Consider the following 22,938-nt stretch of genomic DNA (forward strand, 5'->3'; position numbering starts at 1 on the left):
ATGATTCTGGGCCTGAGAAATAGGCAGTTTCATTTGGGTACGTTTTTCATCCAAACATCAAAATACTGCCCCCTACACTCAACAGGTTAAAGCCTTGTAAGTAAGAGTTTCACTGTAAGGTATACACCGGTTGTATTCGGCGCATGTGACAAATAAAATGTTATTTGATCTATCGTTCTTGTAATTTATTTTGCCTGGTCAGAATCAGTTGTGAAGGGGCTGCTTCAATTCAGAGGAGAGACGAAGTTGTTGGGTTTTTTGTCTCCAGTGGTAGGAATACTGAGGTGATGTCGGCGTAAATGTGTCAACATGTTTCATGTTTGAGGTGTTGGCAGCTGCATAGGCTATTCTCATTGAGCAGAGGAGACAATCTCTGTCCATCGCCGTTGTACTCTTGTGGGAAGCCAAAATGTTCCCAAACTGGAGATTAACCAATGGAGAATCCTCCTCGTCTATCGACCCCACCCCTCCCCATCCTACAGAACTAGTTCCCGGCTGAGCCACACAAAATGACAGCTTGAAATACGCCAATTAAGATTCTAATTTTGATTACCATGTGTGCATAGGCTCTAGTTGTCTGACGGAATAGCTTGAAAACACAATGATGCTCAGATTTACTCAAGAGGCACACAACGTAGTGTAGGCACAGCCTATAAGCACAGTGTTGTTGTTTTTTAAGTTCTTAAATGTATTTTGGGTTGAGAGTGCGGACCGAACCAAGATCCCCATACCGAACGGATTAGTCATTTAACTGTGTTTTTGCACGTTGACAGACTAAGAACGTCTGACTTGATTCAGTCTTCGCAAATCACAAATAGCACGCCGCAATCATTAATGTCGCTTCACTCTACACGAGGCTTTGAGGGAGAATATAGTATATCTCCTCATTAAAAAATCATTAACGTTGATGATTCAAATGAATATAAGGGGCGTGACGAGTTTCCAAACTCTTATTGAATACTGAACTCTCATGGTCCCTTGCTCGGTGTTGTGAAAAGCCCAGAGGATTGTGTGTGCCTGCGTGTTCTGCAGTCACTCTTAAGTGTAGTACTTTGGGCCCTGCTGTGAAGACCATGTAAACTACCAGCATGTTTAGGCCCAACAAATCACTACTGACACAAACACACAAAAAATACCCGTTTAAAATCGTCAGAGCCACCGGGCTGGAGAAACACATGATTTCCGCCCAGAGAGTGAGCGACTAGATTGAATCTCCTGATTCAAATCAAATGGTCAGTCAGTGTATGAGGTAGGAGTGGAGGGACAACTCCCATGTCACTTGACATGAACCAAACATGTTAAAATAGCAAGTGAGATATTACAGGAGTGTGTTCATTGGGGCAAAAAAGTATTCAGTCAGCCACCAATTGTGCAAGTTCTCCCACTGAAAAAAAATGATGAGGCCTGTATCATAGGCACACTTCAACTATGAGACAAAATGAGAAAAGTCCTGAAAATCACATTGTAGGATTTTTTATGAATTATTTGCTAATTATGGTGGAAAATAAGTATTTGGTCAATAACAAAAGTTAATCTCAACACTTTGTTATATACCCTTGGCAATAACAGAGGTCAAACGTTTTCTGTAAGTCTCCACAAGGTTTTCACACACTGTTGCTGGTATTTTGGCCCATTCCTCCATGCAGATCTCCTCTAGAGTAGTGATGTTTTGGGGCTGTTGCCGGGCAACACGGACTTTCAACTCCCTCCAAAGATTTTCTATGGGGTTGAGATCTGGAGACTGGCTAGGCCGCTCCAGGACCTTGAAATGCTTCTTACAAAGCCACTCCGTTGCCAGGGCGGTGTGTTTGGGATCATTGTCATGCTGAAAGACCCAGCCACGTTTCATCTTCAATGCCCTTGCTGGTGGAAGGTTTTCACTCAAAATCTCACAATACATGGCCCCATTCATTCTTTCCTTTACACGGATCAGTCGTCCTGGTCCCTTTGCAGAAAAACAGCCCCAAAGCATGATGTTTCCACCCCCATGCTTCACAGTAGGTATGGTGTTCTTTGGATGCAACTCAGCATTCTTTGTCCTCCAAACACAGCGAGTTGAGTTTTTACCAAAAAGTTATATTTTGGTTTCATCTGACCATATGACATTCTCCCAATCTTCTTCTGGATCATCCAAATGCTCTCTAGCAAACTTCAGACAGGCCTGGACATGTACTGGCTTAAGCAGGGGGACACGTCTGGCACTGCTGGATTTGAGTCCCTGGCGGCGTAGTGTGTTACTGATGGTAGGCTTTGTTACTTTCGTGCCAGCTCTCTGCAGGTCATTCACTAGGTCCCCCCATGTGGTTCTGGGATTTTTGCTCACCGTTCTTGTGATCATTTTGACCCCACGGGGTGAGATCTTGCGTGGAGCCCCAGATCGAGGAAAATTATCAGTGGTCTTGTATGTCTTCCATTTCCTAATAATTGCTCCCACAGTTGATTTCTTCAAACCAAGCTGCTTACCTATTGCAGATTCAGTCTTCCCAGCCTGGTGCGGGTCTACAATTTTGTTTCTGGTGTCCTTTGACAGCTCTTTGGTCTTGGCCATAGTGGAGTTTGGAGTGTGACTGTTTGAGGTTGTGGACAGGTGTATTTTATACTGATAACAAGTTCAAACAGGTGCCATCAATACAGGTAACGAGTGGAGGACAGGGGAGCCTCTTGAAGAAGTTACAGGTCTGTGAGATCAAGAAATCTTGCTTGTTTGTAGGTGACCAAATACTTATTTTCCACCATAATATGCAAATAAATTCATTAAAAATCCTACAATGTGATTTTCTGGATTTTTTTTTCTCATTTTGTCTGTCATATTTGAAGTGTACCTATGATGAAAATTACAGGCCTCTCTGGTCTTTTTAAGTGGGAGAACTTGCATAATTGGTGGCTGACAATACTTTTTTGCCCCACTGTATGTGTGTTTTTCAAGACAACCGTGCAAGAAAGAAAACTGATCTAGACCAGTGGTTCCCACTGGGGGCCTATTTATTTGACCTTTATTTTACTAGGCAAGTCAGTTAAGAACAAATTCTTATTTTCAATGACGGCCTAGGAACAGTGGGTTAACTGCCTGTTCAGGGGCAGAACGACAGATACCTTGTCAGCTCGGGGGTTTGAACTTGCAACCTTCCGGTTACTAGACCAACGCTCTAACCACTAGGCTACCCTGCCGCCTATCCACAGGGGTACTGGAGAAGACTCATGAGGACTAAAACGCACATGACGGGTTACTCCGGGCAGAGAGAAATTCAGGTGGTGGTACAGTAACGGGAAAAGGATGGGAACCACTGATCTAGACTACACTAGATCTTCAGGGAGAGCCTCTGGAGCAGATCTAGTCAACTACAGCTCTACGTGAGTGGGACATGTGGGCGTGGTTCTCTTACCTTCTTGCCAATGATCTTCTTCCTCATGAACTCGCGGGCCTCGAACATGTAGGGGATGTCGTAGATGGGACGGAAACGCTTGTCTTTGTCTTTGTTCTTCTCCTGCAGAGAGAAAGGAGAAAGAGAGAGAGAGACAGCGAGATACAGGATGAGAACGAGAGAAGGGGAAAGCAGAGGGGGACAGAAAGAGATAAAGTTATTCAAACGTATTACAACACTGACTTCCAGCCATCCCTCTCATCCTTCTTGTTTCTCTGCCGTGGCCCCGGCTCCCTTTCTTTCTTCCCCACCAGTCTGAATCCCCACTGCACTGTTGTTTACCGTTCCCACTCAGGAGTCCTGTCACTGGGGAGATGGGATGAGGACTGGTGCCATTGTTCCATCTCCATCATAAACACCCCGGCATGAATGACAGCATCACACACAAACACGTGCAAATACACACAAGGCAGGAACAGAACATAAATAGAACCCATTTGCATTTTCAAAAGCGTTATTATTTTTTTGTCCTCCTTCAGTATCAGGAACAGACACACAGAAACAGGAACACAACAACAATTACAGTGAATGACAAACACACCCACACAAAGAAATGACACGCGCACAAATGCAAAAAGAAATAAGGCTATGGATTACAATAGCTCTGTGTTTGACGCCCATTCTATAAAGACCATTATTATCTCTCCACCACACACACACACAGCGCTCGCCCTTTCCTCTCCTCCTTTGGGATGTTCTAGTCGTTCTCCTTGTGTCAGTGCTGACACGTGTGCTGTGCAGCTGAGCATATGGAAAGTTCTGGAGAAGAGGCAACAGGGGGCAGTGTCTCTCACAGGAGCATGGGCTTTGGGTGGAGAAGCCCACCCCTCACTTTATAGAAAGAGAAACCATCGTTACAAAACTGCGCCCACACCCACGCTCCATTTCCCTTGGAACAGATTCCCTCTGAATGTGCCTACTTACGCTAGCCTAGCGCCCTTAGCAATTAGAGGACATTGTTCAAAAGAGTTGACCTGACCGCGTGAGCCAGGCACCTGACTTCACAGGAGGGACTCCAGCCACGGCAGAAATCACAATCTTAACCGCCTAATGTGGTTTCCGTTAACCTTGGCCAAAGTATAATGATGTTTGGGTCGATTAGCCCCCCCCTCTCCTCAATCTCCCCCCCACCACCCCTCTCTCCAGCTCAGTGAAGCGCAGTGCTTTTGAGAGGTAAGCTAATCAATCTCACACCTGGCCAATGGAACTCCCCTCCTGCTGATTCCCAGAGCCACAGACCTCCATTTTGTTTCCGCTGGGGCTTCACAAAGGTCTTTCATTGAAGCTCAGTTACCTTGGGATTAGGGGGTCTTTGGTATACTGCCTAGGGACTGAATCCACCATGATGTGTCTAAGGAGGTTTACCACATGACCTTTACCTCGGTGCACAGTTACATGGGTGTTAATAGGCTTTCACTGACTCTCTGAAACTCCTCCATTTTGTGCCTGCCAAGGCCCTTTATCAGCTGATGGTACCATGCCCAGATACAACTACACTTGGGTCAAGACTACTCACGCTACTTCACCTCGCAGAAAGACACTCAAACATTTGTTAATGAGGTGTTTCGCTCAAGAAAGGATCCAAGTCAGGAGGGAAAAAGACCTAAATGTCAGCTGTACTGTATTGTGCCAATTAGAGAGAGAGAGGGGAGAGAAGAGAGAGGAGAGAGAGAGAGACACACACAGAGAGAGAGACAGAGGACACAGACCTATCGTCTCCACTGTTCTACAGGAGTGTGAAACCCATCAGGAGGAACAAGAGGAGAGAAAGAAGACTGACAGATAGCGAGGCAGACAGAGATTTGAGGAGGAAGATGAGGAAAAGAGAGGGGAAGAGAGGACATCCTCTATCCATCTAAATCTCAAACTATAAATATCTGTGTAGAGATTCTATCCCCTAGAGCGGACACAACGAGCCCATGTGACCCAAGGACACATCTAATGTCACCTTGTGTGAGGACACAGCGTCCCAGTAACCATGGCAATGAAACAATAAAATACAAGTGGCTGGGAGCGAGAGATGGAACGAAAAGGCCCTAAATCACTTCTCTTTTCTTTTTTTTTTAAAGAGGGCCATAAAACGATTCCACAAGGCCTGGGAATGGATAGGCGGCATTGATCCGCAGGAACCACACAATATTTCACCATGCGTTGGGTCGAATGCATTTTGTATGACTGCAGCTACTGAGCCTCCACACAAACTGGCCATATCAACTAATATACTGTTCTACTGTCAACAATTGGCGATGTCTAACGTCAGACTCATCCTGCTTCCACCTTTTACAGCACATGATAGAAAATGCTCAAAAACATTGCTCTGCCCATTTCACAGTCCTGTAGGCCTATTGATGTTCATGGTAGGTAGCATGTCTGTACAATACACACTCAAGCTAACTTAAGGCCTCAAAGGATGGCATCGATCTGTGATAAATGAGCAAGAGAAACAGGGGACGTGTTCTAATACCCATTTAAGCCGTCATTCCCTTCATTAACAGTGACAATATTGAAAGACGACACGGACAGGAAGGCATTTCAGAGGATTGAGACAGTTGGATATATAACTGTACGGATAATGTAAATACAATGAATTCCCTGGTTTCCCAAAATCCTGGTTAGAGGATTTCTGGAATCTGGAGTTCCTTCTTATTCCCTCCTACCATGGAAAACCAGGGAATTTCTTGAAAAAGTTCCCGGAATTTTGCAGAGTTATCAACAAGAGTTATCCATAATTCATTGACTGAACACAAAAGAGGAAATCATATAGAATGGGCTAGCTAGTCAACGTGAAAGTGTCTTGGAGTCAGATCCCCCGTCCTTTCCCCCACCATTATATCCAATGCTACAACTGAAGGTTGTAGAGAAAGTCCTATTTGATGGCGATGCACTTAGTCCCAATGTGACACTAATATCAACATAATTCCCTCTGGGACTTATACTCTATTGGGGTAAATTCCTTTCACTATAAATGGCCCCTGGTTGAGACTAAATGTATGACTAGCACAAAAACATGACGCTGGCTTGTAAATAGCAGCGTATCTGTAAGGGATTGAAAAAAACAAGTGGGGGGGGGGGGGTTCACGCCCTACTGACCCTAAGGATGGGTGTCATGTGGTGTGGAATGTGCTGGTGCATGCATGTGTGTGTGCATGTGCGTGTGTGTACAATGCCTTGTTAAAGTATTCCGACCCCATGGATTTCTTCACATTTTATTGTTACAAAGTGGGATTTGAATCTGTCTTTTTTTTTACCAACAATTACACAAATTAATCTGTCAAAAAGTTGTTTTTTAAGATACAAAAACAGCTTCATGAGTCAATACATGTTAGAAACACCTTTGCCATTGCGTACAGCTGTAAGTCTTCTTGGGTAAGTCTATAAGACCGTTTTGGCACACCTGGATTGTGCAATATTTGCCCATTATTATTTTCAAAATTCTTCAAGGTTTGTCAAGTTGCTGGGGATCATGGCTAGACAGCCATTTTCAAGTCCTGCCATAGATTTCCAAGCAGATTTAGGTCCAAACTGTTACTTGGCCACTCAGGAACATATATTTCTTGGTAAGCAACTCCAGTGTAGATTTGGCCTTGTGTTTTAGGTTGTTGTACTGCTGAACGGGGAATTCCTCTTCCAGTCTCTGGTGTAAAGCAGACTGAAGCAGGGATGTTGCTTTTGCTTAGCTCCATTCAGTTTCTTTTTATCCTGAAAAACTCCCCAGTATTTGGCGATGTCAAGCATACCCATACCATGATACAGCCACCACCATGCTGGAAAATGAGGCAGTTCCGCAGTGATATGTTGGATTTGCCCAAAACAGAAGGCTTTGCATTTAGACCAAAAAGTATATTCCTTTGCTGTGTATATTTGCAGGATTACTTCCGTGACTTTTTGTAAACAAGGAGCATTTTTGACTGTTCTGTATTCTTCTATTCACTCTGTCATGTAGTTCATCATTGTGGCATCATTACAATATCGATCCATCCTCAGCTTTCTCCGATCACAGACACTGAACTTTGTTCATTTCAAAATCTACAACAGCTTCATGGTAACATCGCTGAGCAGTTTCCATCACCACCTGCACCTCAGAAGACTGCATCTTTGAGGTACCCGAGTGGTTCGATACATCACCCACAACATAATTACTAACTTCACCGTGCATCGAGATATATTCAGTGTCTGATTTGTTATTATTACTCATCTACCAATCACTGCCCTTCTTTATGAGGCTTTCAAAAAGCTTCCTTGGTCTTTGTAGTTGAACCTGTGCTTGAAATTCAATACTTGACTGAGGGACCTTACAGATGGATGTATGTACACTACCGGTCAAAAGTTTTAGAACGCCTACTCACTCAAGGGTTTCACTTTATTTGTACTGTTTTCTACATTGTAGAATAATAGTGAAGACCTCAAAACTATGAAAAAACACAAATCGAATCATGCAGGAACCAAAAAAGTGTTTATATTTTAGATTCTTCAAAGTAGCCACCCTTTGCCTTGATGACAGCTTTGCGTACTCTTGGCATTCTCTCGACCAGTTTCATGAGGTAGTCACCTGGAATGCATTTCAATTAACAAGTGTGCCTTCTTAAAAAAGTTAATTTGTGGAAAAGACCAACTCCATATTATGGCAAGAACAGCTCAAATAAGCAAAGAGAAACAACAGTCCATCATTACTTTAAGACATGGTCAAAAACCATCAAGCACTATGATGAAACTGACTCATGAGAACCACCACAGGAATGGAAGACCAAGAGTTACCTCTGCAGCAGAAGAAAACTTCATTAGTTACCAGCCTCAGAAATTGCAGCTCAAATAAACGCTTCAGAGTTCAATTGACAGATACATCAACTGTTCAGAGGAGACTTAATGAGTCAGGCTTTCATGGTTGAATTGCTGCAAAGAAACTACTACTAAAAAGGACACCAATAAGAAGAAGACTTGCTTGGGCCAAGAAACACGAGCAATGGACATTAGACCGGTGGATATCTGTCCTTTGGTCTAGAGTCTAAATTTGATATTTTTGGTTCCAACCGCTGTGTCTTTGTGAGACACTGTGTGGGTGAACGGATGATCTCTGCATGTGTATTTCCCACCGTGAAGCATGGAGGAGGTGGTGTTATGGTGTGGGGGTGCTTTGCTGGTGACACTGATTTATTTAGAATTCAAGGCACACTTAACCAGCATGGCTACCACAGCATTCTGCACCGATACGCCATCCCATCTGGTTTGGGCTTAGTGGGACTGTCATTTGTCTTTCAACAGGACAATGACCCAACACACCTCCAGGCTGCGTAAGGGCTATTTGAACAAGAAGGAACGTGATGGAGTGCTACATCAGATGACCTGGCCTCCACAACCCTCCAACCTCAACCAAATTGAGATTGTTTGGGGTGAGTCAGACAGCAGAGTGAAGGAAAAACAGCCAACAAGTGCTCAGCATATGTGGGAACTCCTTCAAGACTGTTGAAAAGCATTCCAGTCGCTCTGGATAAGAGCGTCTGCTAAATGACTTAAATGTAAATGTAAATGTAAGCTGTTTGAGAGAATGCCAAGAGTGTGCAAAGCTGTCATCAAGGCAAAGGGTGGCTATTTGAAGAATTTCAAATATATTTCAATTTGTTTAACACTTATTTGGTTACTACACTATTCCATGTGTTATTTCATAGTTTTGATGTCTTCACCATTATTCTACAATGTAGAAAATAGTAAAAGACATAAAAACCCTTGAAATGTTCTAAAAACTTTTGAACGGTAGTGTGTGTGTGTGTGTGTGTGTGGGGGGGGGCAGAAGAAGGGTTAGTTCAACCCCTATTAATTCACACAGTCCCCGTTTCGGGGTGGCAGGTAGCCTAGGTTTTAGAGCGTTGGACTAGTAACCGGAAGGTTGCTGGATCGAATCCCCGAGCTGACAAGGTAAAAATCTGTCTTTCTGCCCCGGTAGGCCAGCATTGTAAATAAGAATTTGTTCTAAACTGACTTGCTTAGTTTAATAAAGGTTCAATGGAAAGCCACATCGTACTCCTATACTCATTTAGCCTTGCCTAAAACAAAGAGGCTTACTATTTAAGCAACAACTATATTTCAGTTATTCACTTTTTTTTCTTTTTTTTAAATTAAGTATTTTACAAAAACAAAATAATTCAATGCGTTGTAATCCCACTTTGTAACACAAACTGAAGAAAACCAAGGGGCCTGAATACTCTTGCAAGGTGCTGCGCGTGGAGTGCATTTTGTGTGTGCAGACACAGCAGAGTGTTTATGGCGTGGGCACGCTGGCTAGCCTGTAGAGAGAGAGAACGAACATTGAAGATGGAACTGTACATTGGGGGCCTTAGAGAAACGACCTGCATTTAAGACTGACTGCATGTGTAAAGACCTCCCTAAATAAATGAGCATGAAACTGTTGTAGAGAGAGGGACAGAGGGAGGGAAAGAGGAGCTTTAATACAAGACATACATGGTGCTAGCTCACAAACACACCCCAGCCATGTCAACAAGCACTGTGCTTACACACACACACACACACACACACACACACACACACACACACCAACTCCTGGGTTCTCCTGGAACTCATTAATGATAGAATGTTTATATTTGAAGATAGCAAGAGACCAGTATCTTTGGCACATGACATGGACTATAGAAAGTGGATTAGCTGAAGAGACTGGTTCCCAAGCAGCAGTCATCCATCTTCAACGACAGACACACACTTTCACTACAACATCCCCACCCTCTATGATCTTCAACGACAGACACACACTTTCACTACAACATCCCCACCCTCTATGATCTTCAACGACAGACACACACTTTCAATACAACATCCCCACCCTCTATGATCTTCAACGACAGACACACACTTTCAATACAACATCCCCACCCTCTACGATCTTCAACGACAGACACACACTTTCACTACAACATCCCCACCCTCTACGATCTTCAACGACAGACACACACTTTCACTACAACATCCCCACCCTCTACGATCTTCAACGACAGACATTTCTGGAAGAGTCATCGTGTGAAGTATCCTAAGGTAAGATGTTTTTACTTATTAAAGTCACAGCAGCTGTCCCCGTTTCTCTTGCGTCTGGGTATGTTTTCCGTACTACCACATCACACAGTGCTACGCAGGTTGACCCATTGACGTAGCTAGCTAACACACTCCCCGCTAACTCCACTGTCAATCTCACTGAGATCATCATCATCATCATCATCATCTCCTCCTCCTCCTCTATCGTAGGCGATGACATAAGAGCTGCTGGGTTGTGCGTGGGCCAAAAACTTTCAGCCAATCGCAGGCAAGGAGCACGGGGTCCAACCGGCGTATGGCGAAATGTCAAACAGCCAATGGGGCGTGAGATGAGTCACGGGGGAAGTGCAGTGGGACGACCCCAGATGACGGGGTCAGTGCGCCACGCTGGAGGCCACAGGCACAACAAAATGAAGAGAACGCATGGAGAGACATGAGGGAGGAAGGGGGGTATGAAGGCATGAGGGAGTGAGATAGATGGCGAGAGAACAAGAGGGGTGAGGGCATGAGCAGAGCAAAACAAAGAGGGGAAGAACTACAGACAATAACATCTTCCACTAAATACATACAGACTGCAAAATAACACCAGGCACATGGATGGCAAAATAGATACTGTACGCAGATGACACACACACAAAGTTTAGCTGTAGAGATGAAAGGAGGCTATTCTGTCCTCATAAGTATGAGACATGCACACTAGAGCAATGAGTCAGAACTATACATTCCACCTAAGGATGAGACACTTCCTGTGTTGCTTCCCATTACATAAAGACGACGGTTTGTCGTCATCTCTTATGCTATACGTTAAGCCCCCATTACACACACACAGGGAGGGAGTGGGTATAACAGTGACTCATTGAGCTGTTCTGACATCTCCCCCATCTACTATTGCGTTTTCTTCAGGCTTGTCCTGCTGCCTGCTACTGCTGCAGAGGCTGGCTGGAGAGAGAGGGAGGGGAAAAAGAGCTGACTCCAACCCGGCCTGCTCAAAATAACTTGCATCTGAAAATACACCACTGCCACACCAGAGAGGAGAGGAGAGAGGGAAGGAGACAGATGGGAGGGATGAGAAAGTAAGAGGGGAAGAGTACATGGTTGAGTGAAAAAGAGAACAGAGAGGCGCCCAGAGGGGGGAGAGAGAGGAAGCAAAGCCTAAAAGGGTTGGTACCCTTAACATGAAGTCACGTTTCACTGTGGCTAGTCACCATTGGTCCCACAGGCTGTCAATCAAACCATGTCCCATGGTTGGAGGAAGTCCCAGCAACCAGAAAGGGAAAGAGAGTGGGGGGTCATGCAGAAGAGCAGAAGGCTTGGCAGCGGTTGTCACTGGTCATCGCATCTGGTCCTGGAACCTCCCCATACGGCCACACACACACACAGGACTGGCCCTGGAACCTCCCCATACGGCCACACACACAGGACTGGCCCTGGAACCTCCCCATACGGCCACACACACACAGGACTGGCCCTGGAACCTCCCCATACGGCCACACACACACACACACAGGACTGGCCCTGGAATCTCCCCATACGGACACACACACACACACACACAGGACTGGCCCTGGAACCTCCCCATACGGACACACACACACACACACACACAGGACTGGCCCTGGAACCTCCCCATACGGCCACACACACACACACACACACACACACAGGACTGGCCCTGGAACCTCCCCATACGGCCACACACACACACACAGGACTGGCCCTGGAACCTCCCCATACGGCCACACACACACACACACAGGACTGGCCCTGGAACCTCCCCATACGGCCACACACACACACACAGGACTGGCCCTGGAACCTCCCCATACGGCCACACACACACACACACAGGACTGGTCCTGGAATCTCCCCATACGGACACACACACACAGGACTGGCCCTGGAATCTCCCCATACGGACACACACACACACACAGGACTGGCCCTGGAATCTCCCCATACGGACACACACACACAGGACTGGCCCTAGAATCTCCCCATACGGCCACACACACACACAGGACTGGCCCTGGAATCTCCCCATACGGCCACAAACACACACAGGACTGGCCCTGGAATCTCCCCATACGGCCACACACACAGGACTGGCCCTGGAATCTCCCCATACGGCCACACACACACACACACACACACACTGGCCCTGGAATCTCCCCATACGGACACACACACACAGGACAGGCCCTGGAAACTACCCAAAGTCCCAATTCAGCTTGGAGGGACAGGGAGGGGGTACCCGGTCTTTTACTATGGAACTGAGGGAGGTCACAGAAGGCACTGTAGCCACAAGCTGTGAGCGTGCACATAAGACTACTTATGAGAAGCCAAATCCAGTCTGTCTACTGACACAGGCAGCTTAGGAGAACATGTGTGGGCTTCCTAACTAAATCAGGCAACTGATCAGGAGTGAGATTAGCATTTAGCAGACATCTGGCAGTAGGGAAAGAAGGGCTAGCAGAGATGTCACCCTACACATACTGCACGTACGTGGTGACATTTCTGTCACCCCGGAAACACGTCAGACAACTGGACCAGCAACACTGCATGGTGACCTCCTTCAACTTCCAACTCTCAAACACTTTCTCTCAAGGACAAATGCTGTAGTGTGTCAGTATGCATGTGTCCTTCCTACTCTGGGCGTCGCTTTTGGCCTTTACGTAACACTAGGGTTAGCTAATAGAACAGAGACAGCGCCGCAGACACAGAGACACAGAGACACAGAGACACAGAGACAGAGACACAGAGCCACAGAGCCACAGAGCCAGAGCCACAGAGCCAGAGCCACAGAGCCAGAGCCACAGAGCCAGAGCCACAGAGCCAGAGCCACAGAGCCAGAGCCACAGAGCCAGAGCCACAGAGCCAGAGCCACAGAGACAGAGCCACAGAGACAGAGCCACAGAGACAGAGCCACAGAGACAGAGCCACAGAGACAGAGCCACAGAGACAGAGCCACAGAGACAGAGCCACAGAGACAGAGCCACAGAGACAGAGCCACAGAGACAGAGCCACAGAGACAGAGCCACAGACAGCAGTGAAAGCACATCTTTGTCTCCATATGCTGGTCTTAACCCCTCTCCCAGCCTTCCCCAAACATACGACCGTGCAATGGAGCACAAAGTACATGCTGTCAACGCATCTGGTACAGCCAGAGAGGGAGAAAGAGAGAGGGGGGGGGGGGGTACAGAGAGAGAACTACAGAAAAGGAGGGAGAGAATTAGAAGGCAGGGAGATTGAAGAGATGGAGGAGGAGTAGGTGGATGGATGAAGAGAGATGCAGACATGTCTGTCACAACAAAGGAAGCAGAGGCATACTGTACAGACACACTGGCCAATGAGGCAAGCAATGACTCTGCAAAGGATAAAGAGTGGAAAACAGAGCTACCGGAGCCCTATACTACGAATCAGGTTTTAGGAGTTAGAGGTAACTTTGGTCAACCGAGTTCAACTCAGGATAACCAGTATTGCAAAAGTGGCACACCCTTTAGCCAGGTAAACATGTTTATCCCAACGAATCCTTCAGAACTAAAAGGCTATCTCAGAGCTAACTCAATTTATACTGAATGAAGTGTCCGAGCCACGAGTTGAAGACCAATGAAATCAGATATCCTCCCTCTTGCAAAGATAACGTCATCATTTCCAACATTTGAAGAAGACGACTGATTAAATATTTTATTAAATCAAATTATTTTTACATTTTAAAATACCTATCACATTACACATTTAGTAAAGGATTTGCTTCCTGAGATGGTTTTCACAAATTTCTAAATACATACTGACAGCCGCAACCAACCAGAGACATAATCCATAGATGATAGTTCCCATTCAAGACCAGACTGGAAGCCATTGCTAGTGTACCCATGAATTTAACAGTCAAATTACCAGGGTCAGAGGTCACAAAACCCTTCTAAACTCAGCAAAACAAAAAAACGTCCTCTCACAGTCAACTGCGATTATTTTCAGCAAACTTAACATGTGTAAATATTTGTATGAACATAACAAGTATCAACAACAGACATAAGATGAACAAGTTCCACAGACATGTGACTGACAGAAAAGGAATAATGTGTCCCTGAAAAAAGGGGGAGGTTCACAATCAAAAGTAAGTCAGTATCTGGTGTGGCCACCAGCTGCAATAAGTACTGCAGTGCATCTCCTCCTCATGGACTGCACCAGCTTTGCCAGTTCTTGCTGTGAGATGTTACCCCACTCTTCCACCAGGGCACCTGCAAGTTCCCAGACATTTCTGGAGGGAACGGCCCTAGTCCTCACCCTCCGATCCAACAGGCCCCGGACATTTCTGGGGGGGAACGGCTCTAGTCCTCACCCTCCGATCCAACAGGTCCCGGACATTTCTGGGGGGAACGTCCCTAATCCTCACCCTCCGATCCAACAGGTCACATACATTTCTGGGGGGGAACGTCCCTAGTCCTCACCCTCCGATCCCAGACATTTCTGGGGGGAAAGGCCTTAGTCCTCACCCTCCGATCCAACAGGTCCCAGAAATTTCTGGAGGGAACGGCCCTAGTCCTCACCCTCCGATCCAACAGGCCCCGGACATTTCTGGGGGGGAACGGCTCTAGTCCTCACCCTCCGATCCAACAGGTCCCGGACATTTCTGGGGGGAACGTCCCTAATCCTCACCCTCCGATCCAACAGGTCACATACATTTCTGGGGGGGAACGTCCCTAGTCCTCACCCTCCGATCCCAGACATTTCTGGGGGGAAAGGCCTTAGTCCTCACCCTCCGATCCAACAGGTCCCAGAAATTTCTGGAGGGAACGGCCCTAGTCCTCACCCTCCGATCCAACAGGCCCCGGACATTTCTGGGGGGGAACGGCTCTAGTCCTCACCCTCCGATCCAACAGGTCCCGGACATTTCTGGGGGGAACGTCCCTAATCCTCACCCTCCGATCCAACAGGTCACATACATTTCTGGGGGGGAACGTCCCTAGTCCTCACCCTCCGATCCCAGACATTTCTGGGGGGAAAGGCCTTAGTCCTCACCCTCCGATCCAACAGGTCCCAGAAATTTCTGGGGGGAACGGCCCTAGTCCTCACCCTCCGATGCAACAGGTCCCAGACATTTCTGGGGGGAACGGCCCTAGTCCTCACCCTCCGATCCAACAGGTCCCAGACATTTCTGGGGGGAACGGCCCTAGTCCTCACCCTCCGATCCAACAGGTCACAGACATTTCTGGGGGGAACGTCCCTAGTCCTCACCCTCCGATCCAACAGGTCCCAGACATTTCTGGGGGGAACGGCCCTAGTCCTCACCCTCCGATCCAACAGGTCCCAGACATTTCTGGGGGGAACGGCCCTAGTCCTCACCCTCCGATCCAACAGGTCCCAGACATTTCTGGGGGGAACGGCCCTAGTCCTCACCCTCCGATCCAACAGGTCCCAGACATTTCTGGGGGGAACGTCCCTAGTCCTCACCCTCCGATCCAACAGGTCACAGACATTTCTGGGGGGAACGTCCCTAGTCCTCACCCTCCGATCCAACAGGTCCCAGACATTTCTGGAGGGAACGGCCCTAGTCCTCACCCTCCGATCCAACAGGTCCCAGACATTTCTGGGGGGGAACGGCCCTAGTCCTCACCCTCCGATCCAACAGGTCCCAGACATTTCTGGGGGGAACGGCCCTAGTCCTCACCCTCCGATCCAACAGGTCCCAGACATTTCTGGGGGGAACGGCCCTAGTCCTCACCCTCCGATCCAACAGGTCCCAGACATTTCTGGGGGGAACGGCCCTAGTCCTCACCCTCCGATCCAACAGGTCCCAGACATTTCTGGGGGGAACGGCCCTAGTCCTCACCCTCCGATCCAACAGGTCCCAGACATTTCCGGGGGGAATGGCCCCAGTCCTCAACCTCCGATCCAACAGGTCCCAGGCATGCTCAATGGGATTGTGATCAAGTATCTGTGATGGCCATGGCAGAACACTGACATTCCTGCCTTGCAGGAAAACACGCACAGAAGGAGCAGTATGGCCAGTGCCATTGTCATGCTCGAGGGTCATGTCAGGATGAGCCTGCAGGAAGGTAACCACATGAGGAAGGAGGATGTCTTCCTTGTAACGCACAGCGTTGAGATTGGACTGAGCTTGTTGTCATTGCAGGCAATATTGCTGTGACCAGACCATGACGGATCCTCCACCTCCAAATCGATCCTGCTCCAGACTACAGGCCTCGGTGTAACGCTCATTCCTTCGACAATAAGCGCGAATCCGACCATCACCGCCGGTGAGACAAAACAGCCACTCGTCAGTGAAGATCACTTTTTTGCCAGTCCTGTCTGGTCCAGCGAAGATGCGTTGTTGGCAGTGATGTCTGGTTAGGACCTGCCTTAAAACAGGCCTACAAGCCCTCAGTCCAGCCTCTCTCAGCCTATTGCGGACAGTCTAAGCACTGAGAGAAATTGTGCGTTCCTGGTGTAACTCGGGCAGTTGATGTTGCCACCCTGTACCGCAGGTGTGATGTTCGGATGTACCGATCCTGTGCAGGTGTGGTTACACGGTCTGCCACTGCGAGGACGATTCACCGCGAGGACAACCAGCTTGTTCATTGAACAAGCATAGGAAACAGTGTTTAACCTCTTTACAATGAAGACCTGTATAGTTATTTGGATTTTTACTAATGATCTTTGAAAGACAGGGTCCTGAAATAGGACGTTTCTTTTTTTGCTGAGTTGATGTATTATATGTCTATGGCCACAAGGTAAAGAAGGAGTGAGAGGTGGGAGGAAAAGATACCTGTGCATTGATCAGCACAGCAAAGACGGCATTAACGATAAGTAATCAAATAAAAACTATTCTAAAAGTCCATTTCACACCATAGGATTGATGTTTCAGCATCGTCACCATCACCATACTACTATGGCTGACCCTGTAATACAACACATTTCACTGCACCTATCTGGTGTATGTGACAAAATACATGTATTTATCCGGAGTAGATCTAGCTTGTTTCATAGTATACCACTCTGATCAACAAGAGACGACAACGCACCAGAGACAGGGAACAGAACATGACAGGGGACAAAAAAGGGACAGGGCATGACAGGGCATGAGACAGGGCATGAGACAGGGGACAGAGAATGAGACGGGGGACAGAGAATGATATATAATATGACATTTGTAATGTCTTTACTGTTTTGAAACTTCTGTATGTGTAATGTTTACTGTTCATTTTTGTTGTTTTTCACCTTATATATTCACTTTTTATGTTGTCTACCTTACTTGCTTTGGCAATGTTAACACATGTTTCCCATGCCAATAAATAATTGAATAATAGAATAATAATAGAATAATGAATTGAATTCAATGAGACGGGGGACAGAGAATGAGACGGGGGACAGAGAATGAGACGGGGGACAGAGAATGAGAGCAATAAGGGTGAAAGGGAAGGGAACAGAGGGAAAGAAGGAGAGAGACAGAGAGAGGAGGAGTACAAAGTATCCTCCTAATGATCTGAGACGCTAACAATGGAAGGGAGAGAGGGTGAGGAGGAGGGGACAAGGGAGGAGGGGAAGATGCAGCATGAAGGGTAATAGAAGAAAAAGTGTGTGTAAAATCTATAAGCCTCCAACTGCTAAACATGGTCTATATTGACAGATTAATGTTCTCCCTTCTGCAATAATTAAACATTACAATATGAATAGAAATCCCCATGACGATCTTCAGACACCTCCAGTCTAAATTAGAAGAGATTATGCCATTCTGAGTAGGCTATCAAAAAACTAATAAAGATACAAATCAGACATTAAAAAGCTTTAACCCGGCATACGCTTCATTTGAATGTGTATTGTGCCCATTTCGGTATACGACAACAAGCGTTTTAAATCCACCTGCTGACTAGTAAGTATTGAAAGGTATTCAAAACCAACAGACAAAAGGCCTGCAGCATATATTTGCTCCGACACTGCCTTGTCCGCATGTGAAGTGTTTCTTTAGCCGTATCTGTCCAAAGCACCTGAGCACCCAATACAAGGTTTGTGGGGTGCAGGCTTTCGTTCCAGCCAAGCAGCAACACACCTGATTCTACTCATCACCAATCAAGACTGATGAGTTGAAGTAGACGTGTTGCTGCTTGGCTAGAACAAAAGCCTGCAATCACACTGGCCCCGTTGTACAATGAGATGCATCCTACGTAATGAACTGCCTATGAGAAGATATTGAGCCACTCTTGGTAGGAAACAACGTTCTGTCCTCACAGGGATTCCAGCACCCTCAGAACACCCAACACTTACAGCAACACATTAACATTTCAGTCATTTAGGAGACTGCAGACATTTTTCATTCATTCATTTTAGATACGTCAGTCAGCACATTGGTGACTAATAGTTATTGTCAGCTTCATTAAATACAGTACAAGAATTCACCAATGAGGCTTTTTGTATATCGCTCTTCTTTGTCTTCCAGCCACAAAGAGCTTCTATGAGATAATAGTCCAAATTGAACTGGCTTGCGTCAGAAACAAAAAGCCTGTTACTGCTCACAAGAGATACTCAACTCCTCCAAGTTGCTCTCAGGACTCGAGGCCATAGAAGTAGGATTCTTCTGCTAACTGCTCCTCTCCAATACCAACGACTGCCTATTGACGCAGGCTGAAGGACAGCAGGAGAGAAGGCTGGCGTACTGAATGTACTTGACAACTAGGAACAATGCAGGTAGGAGAAAGGGAAACAGGAAATGCCTCCTCAGTCTCGGTTAGTGTTGAACCATCACGCAATCATAGTCTAGGTAGAAGTTGTTTCTGGTCCTCAACAATGATCTATGATCAGATTATCCAACCCACAACCTTAACCATTAGAGGGGATGGTAAACTGACCTGGTATCAGTGGTAAGGGGGTACCATGCAGTCACTATATAGGGAACAGGGTGCCATTTCAGACAAAGCCCAGCATCGGGGAGGAAGTAAGGGGCAACCCGGGCTCCCGAGAGGCGCAGCGGTCTAAGGCACTGCATCTCAGTGCAAGAGGCATCACTACAGTCCCTGGTTCGAATCCAGGCTGCATCACATCTGGCCGTGATTATGAATCCCATAGCGCACAATTGGCGCACAATTGGCCCAGCGTCGGCCGGGTTTGGCCGGGGTCGGCTGTCGTTGTAAATAAGAATTTGTTCTTAACCTCTTGAACCTATGGGGGCGCTATTTCATTATTGGATTAAAAAAACATGCCCGTTTTAAGCGCAATATTTTGTCACAAAAAGATGCTAGACTATGCATATAATTGACAGCTTTGGAAAGAAAACACTGACGTTTCCAAAACTGCAAAGATATTATCTGTGAGTGCCACAGAACTAATGCTACAGGCGATACCAAGATGATACTTCAAACAGGAAATGAGCAGAATTTTTGAGGCTCTGTTTTCCATTGTCTCCTTATATGGCTGTCAATGCGCCAGGAATGAGCCTGCCCTTTCTGTCGTTTCCCCAAGGTGTCTGCAGCATTGTGACGTATTTGTAGGCATATCATTGGAAGATTGGCCATAAGAGACCACATTTACCAGGTGTCCGCCCAGTGTCCTTTGTCTAAATTGGTGCGTAATCTTCAACTGCAGGCATTTTCCAATGGAATTCAGAGGAGAAAGCACACTTCCACAAACGATATATCATAGAAGAGATATGTGAAAAACACCTTGAGGATTGATTCAAAACAACGTTTGCCATGTTTCAGTCGATATCATGGAGTTAATTTGGAAAAAAGTTTGGCGTTTTGATGACTGAATTTTCGTTTTTTTTTTTGGTAGCCAAACGTGATGTACCAAACGGAATGATTTCTCCTAAACAAATAATATTTTTGGACAAACGGAACATTTGCTATCTAACTGAGAGTCTCCTCATTGAAAACATCCGAAGTTCTTCAAAGGTAAATCATTTTATTTGAATGCTTTTCTGGTTTTTGTGAAAATGTTGCCTGCTGAATGCTAACGCTAAATGCTATGCTAGCTATCAATACTGTTACACAAATGCTAGTTTTGCTATGGTTGAGAAGCATATTTTGAAAATCTGAGATGACAGTGTTGTTAACAAAAGGCTAAGCTTGAGAGCTAGCAGATTTATTTCATTTCATTTGTGATTTTCATGAATAGTTAACGTTGCGTTATGGTAATGGGCTTGAGGCTGTAGTCATTATCCCGGATCCGGGATGGCTCGACGCAAGAAGTTAACCGACTTGCCTAGTTAAATAAAAGGTTTAAAAAAATTGCCAGGAAGTGCCATCTCCTCCAATTACACTGAGTGCCGAATCATCATCATGGGGCCAATAGCAGACGGGGTCAGGGGTCGCCAGCTAATTCCAGTGTGGTTGTCCTGGCGATGGCCACATGACTATATTTAGCTACTGTTCTTCTTCCATCATTAAGGGCTCATTAAAAAACTATTTCTGTCCATCTCTCTCTTTTCAATTTATACCTGACCAGAGAAAGACAAATCTGATTAGGACTCTAGCGGGGCGGAGATGGGAGGAAACACAAATTGAGGAGTGGGGATATACAGATGTGGATGTGGTAGGGCTGTGTGTTTGTTGAGTACAAGAAGGGAACAGACTGAAAGTTGTGTTCTGATACCATGAGTGTGACAGAGTAGTGACCGGTTAAGTATGCGTGCCTAGTGACAGTGAGTGTGCATGCTTGTCTTACAGTGGTGACTGGGAGTACATGAGAGGTGAATGACAGTGTGTGCATTTGTCTCTCATTGTGTGCACGCGGCGAGCTGTGAGTAAGGGAAAGGATGGATCAGCCCACTTCTCTGCAGCAATCAAACACACAGAGGTGGGTGGCAGAGAGAAAGACACAGAAACAGACACACAGAGAGAAGAGACCGAGAGACAGACAAGGAATGCCTTTTCAAAGAAGACTGGGGGAGGGAAAGGGTCATCAACGCTTTCCAAACAGTGGCTCTGACAGCAGGTGCCCCTATGGAGCTGGTAATGATCCTCTGTGTCAGGGTGGCCAAGCCAAGGACAAGACACCAACACACAACACAAAGATACAGTGAGGGGGGGGGGGCATACCTCGCCCTCGATCCTGGGGGGTCGGATGCTGGACAAGTGGATGGTCTTGTACTCGCCAGAGTTAAGCTTGACCACGACGGCGTCCGCATTGACGACCTGCATCACCTGGGAGAGAGGGAGAAAAGGAGAGAGAGTGCAAAGGGGAGGTAGAAAGGGAGGGGTGAGAGAGAAGGGGGAGAAATATTGTGGGAGAAAGAAGTGAAGGGGCACAGAGATGGTGGGATAGAGTGGGGAGGGAGGAGAGAGTGGAGAGAGAGAGAGGTTAGTGAGGAAGGCATCGCAGCTCCATTTGGAGGACAGCTGCTTTCAAGATAATTGGCTCTATGGGCTGAGCTGAACTGAGCCTAGTTTAAACAGAGCAGAGCACAGAGAGAGCGAAGGCTTTAGTCCGACAACAAACAATTCTAATGGTATTCATCACATGCTTCGTAAACAACAAGGTGTAGACCAACAGTGAAATGCTTAGCTACGGGCCCTTCCCAACAATAGACACAGAAAACAGAAATAATAGAAAAAGTCAAATGTGTAAAAAATAATCATAAATAGAGTAACAGTAACTTGGCTCTATACACAGAGTAACAGTAACTTGGCTCTATACACAGAGTAACAGTAACTTGGCTCTATACACAGAGTAACCGTAACTTGGCTCTATACACAGAGTAACAGTACTGAGTCAACATGCTGAGGAACAGTAACTTGGCTCTATACACAGAGTAACAGTAACTTGGCTCTATACACAGAGTAACAGTAACTTGGCTCTATACACAGAGTAACAGTACTGAGTCAACATGCTGAGGAACAGTAACTTGGCTCTATACACAGTAACAGTAACTTGGCTCTATACACAGAGTAACAGTAACTTGGCTCTATACACAGTTACAGTAACTTGGCTCTATACACAGAGTAGCAGTAACTTGACCCTATGCAGAGTAACAGTAACTTGGCTCTATACACAGTTACAGTAACTTGGCTCTATACACAGTAACAGTAACTTGGTTCTATCCACAGAGTAACAGTAACTTGGTTCTATCCACAGAATAACAGTAATTTGGTTCTATCCACAGAGTAACAGTAACTTGACCCTATACAGAGTCACAGTAACTTGGTTCTATCCACAGAGTAACAGTAACTTGACCCTATATAGAGTAACAGTAACTTGGCTCTATATATACACAGAGTAACAGTACTGAGTCAACATGCTGAGTAACAGTAACTTGGCTCTATACACAGAGTAACAGTAACTTGGCTCTATACACAGTAACTTGGCTCTATCCACAGAGTAACAGTAACTTGGCTCTATACACAGTAACTTGGCTCTATACACAGAGTAACAGTACTGAGTCAACATACAGAGTAACAGTAACTTGGCTCTATACACAGAGTAACAGTAACTTGGCTCTATACACAGTAACTTGGCTCTATCCACAGAGTAACAGTAACTTGGCTCTATA

General features: G+C 46.2%; 1 protein-coding gene across 1 annotated transcript in view; it reads right to left on the reverse strand.

Annotated features, from left to right (window-relative positions):
- LOC124016975 (staphylococcal nuclease domain-containing protein 1-like) overlaps positions 1-21,626 on the reverse strand; it is a 72,156-nt gene extending 50,530 nt beyond the window's left edge. Inside the window, exons 1-2 of the mRNA XM_046332306.1 lie at positions 21,488-21,626; positions 3,384-3,485 (exon numbers count right to left, since the gene is read on the reverse strand). Coding sequence (XP_046188262.1) covers positions 3,384-3,485; positions 21,488-21,589 — 204 coding nt within the window. The 5' untranslated portion in view covers positions 21,590-21,626. The remainder of the gene's footprint in view (positions 1-3,383; positions 3,486-21,487) is intronic.
- Between the last annotated feature and the right edge of the window lie 1,312 nt (positions 21,627-22,938).

Source organism: Oncorhynchus gorbuscha, unplaced genomic scaffold, assembly GCF_021184085.1.
Source record: "Oncorhynchus gorbuscha isolate QuinsamMale2020 ecotype Even-year unplaced genomic scaffold, OgorEven_v1.0 Un_scaffold_134:::fragment_2:::debris, whole genome shotgun sequence".
Classification (NCBI taxonomy): domain Eukaryota; kingdom Metazoa; phylum Chordata; class Actinopteri; order Salmoniformes; family Salmonidae; genus Oncorhynchus; species Oncorhynchus gorbuscha.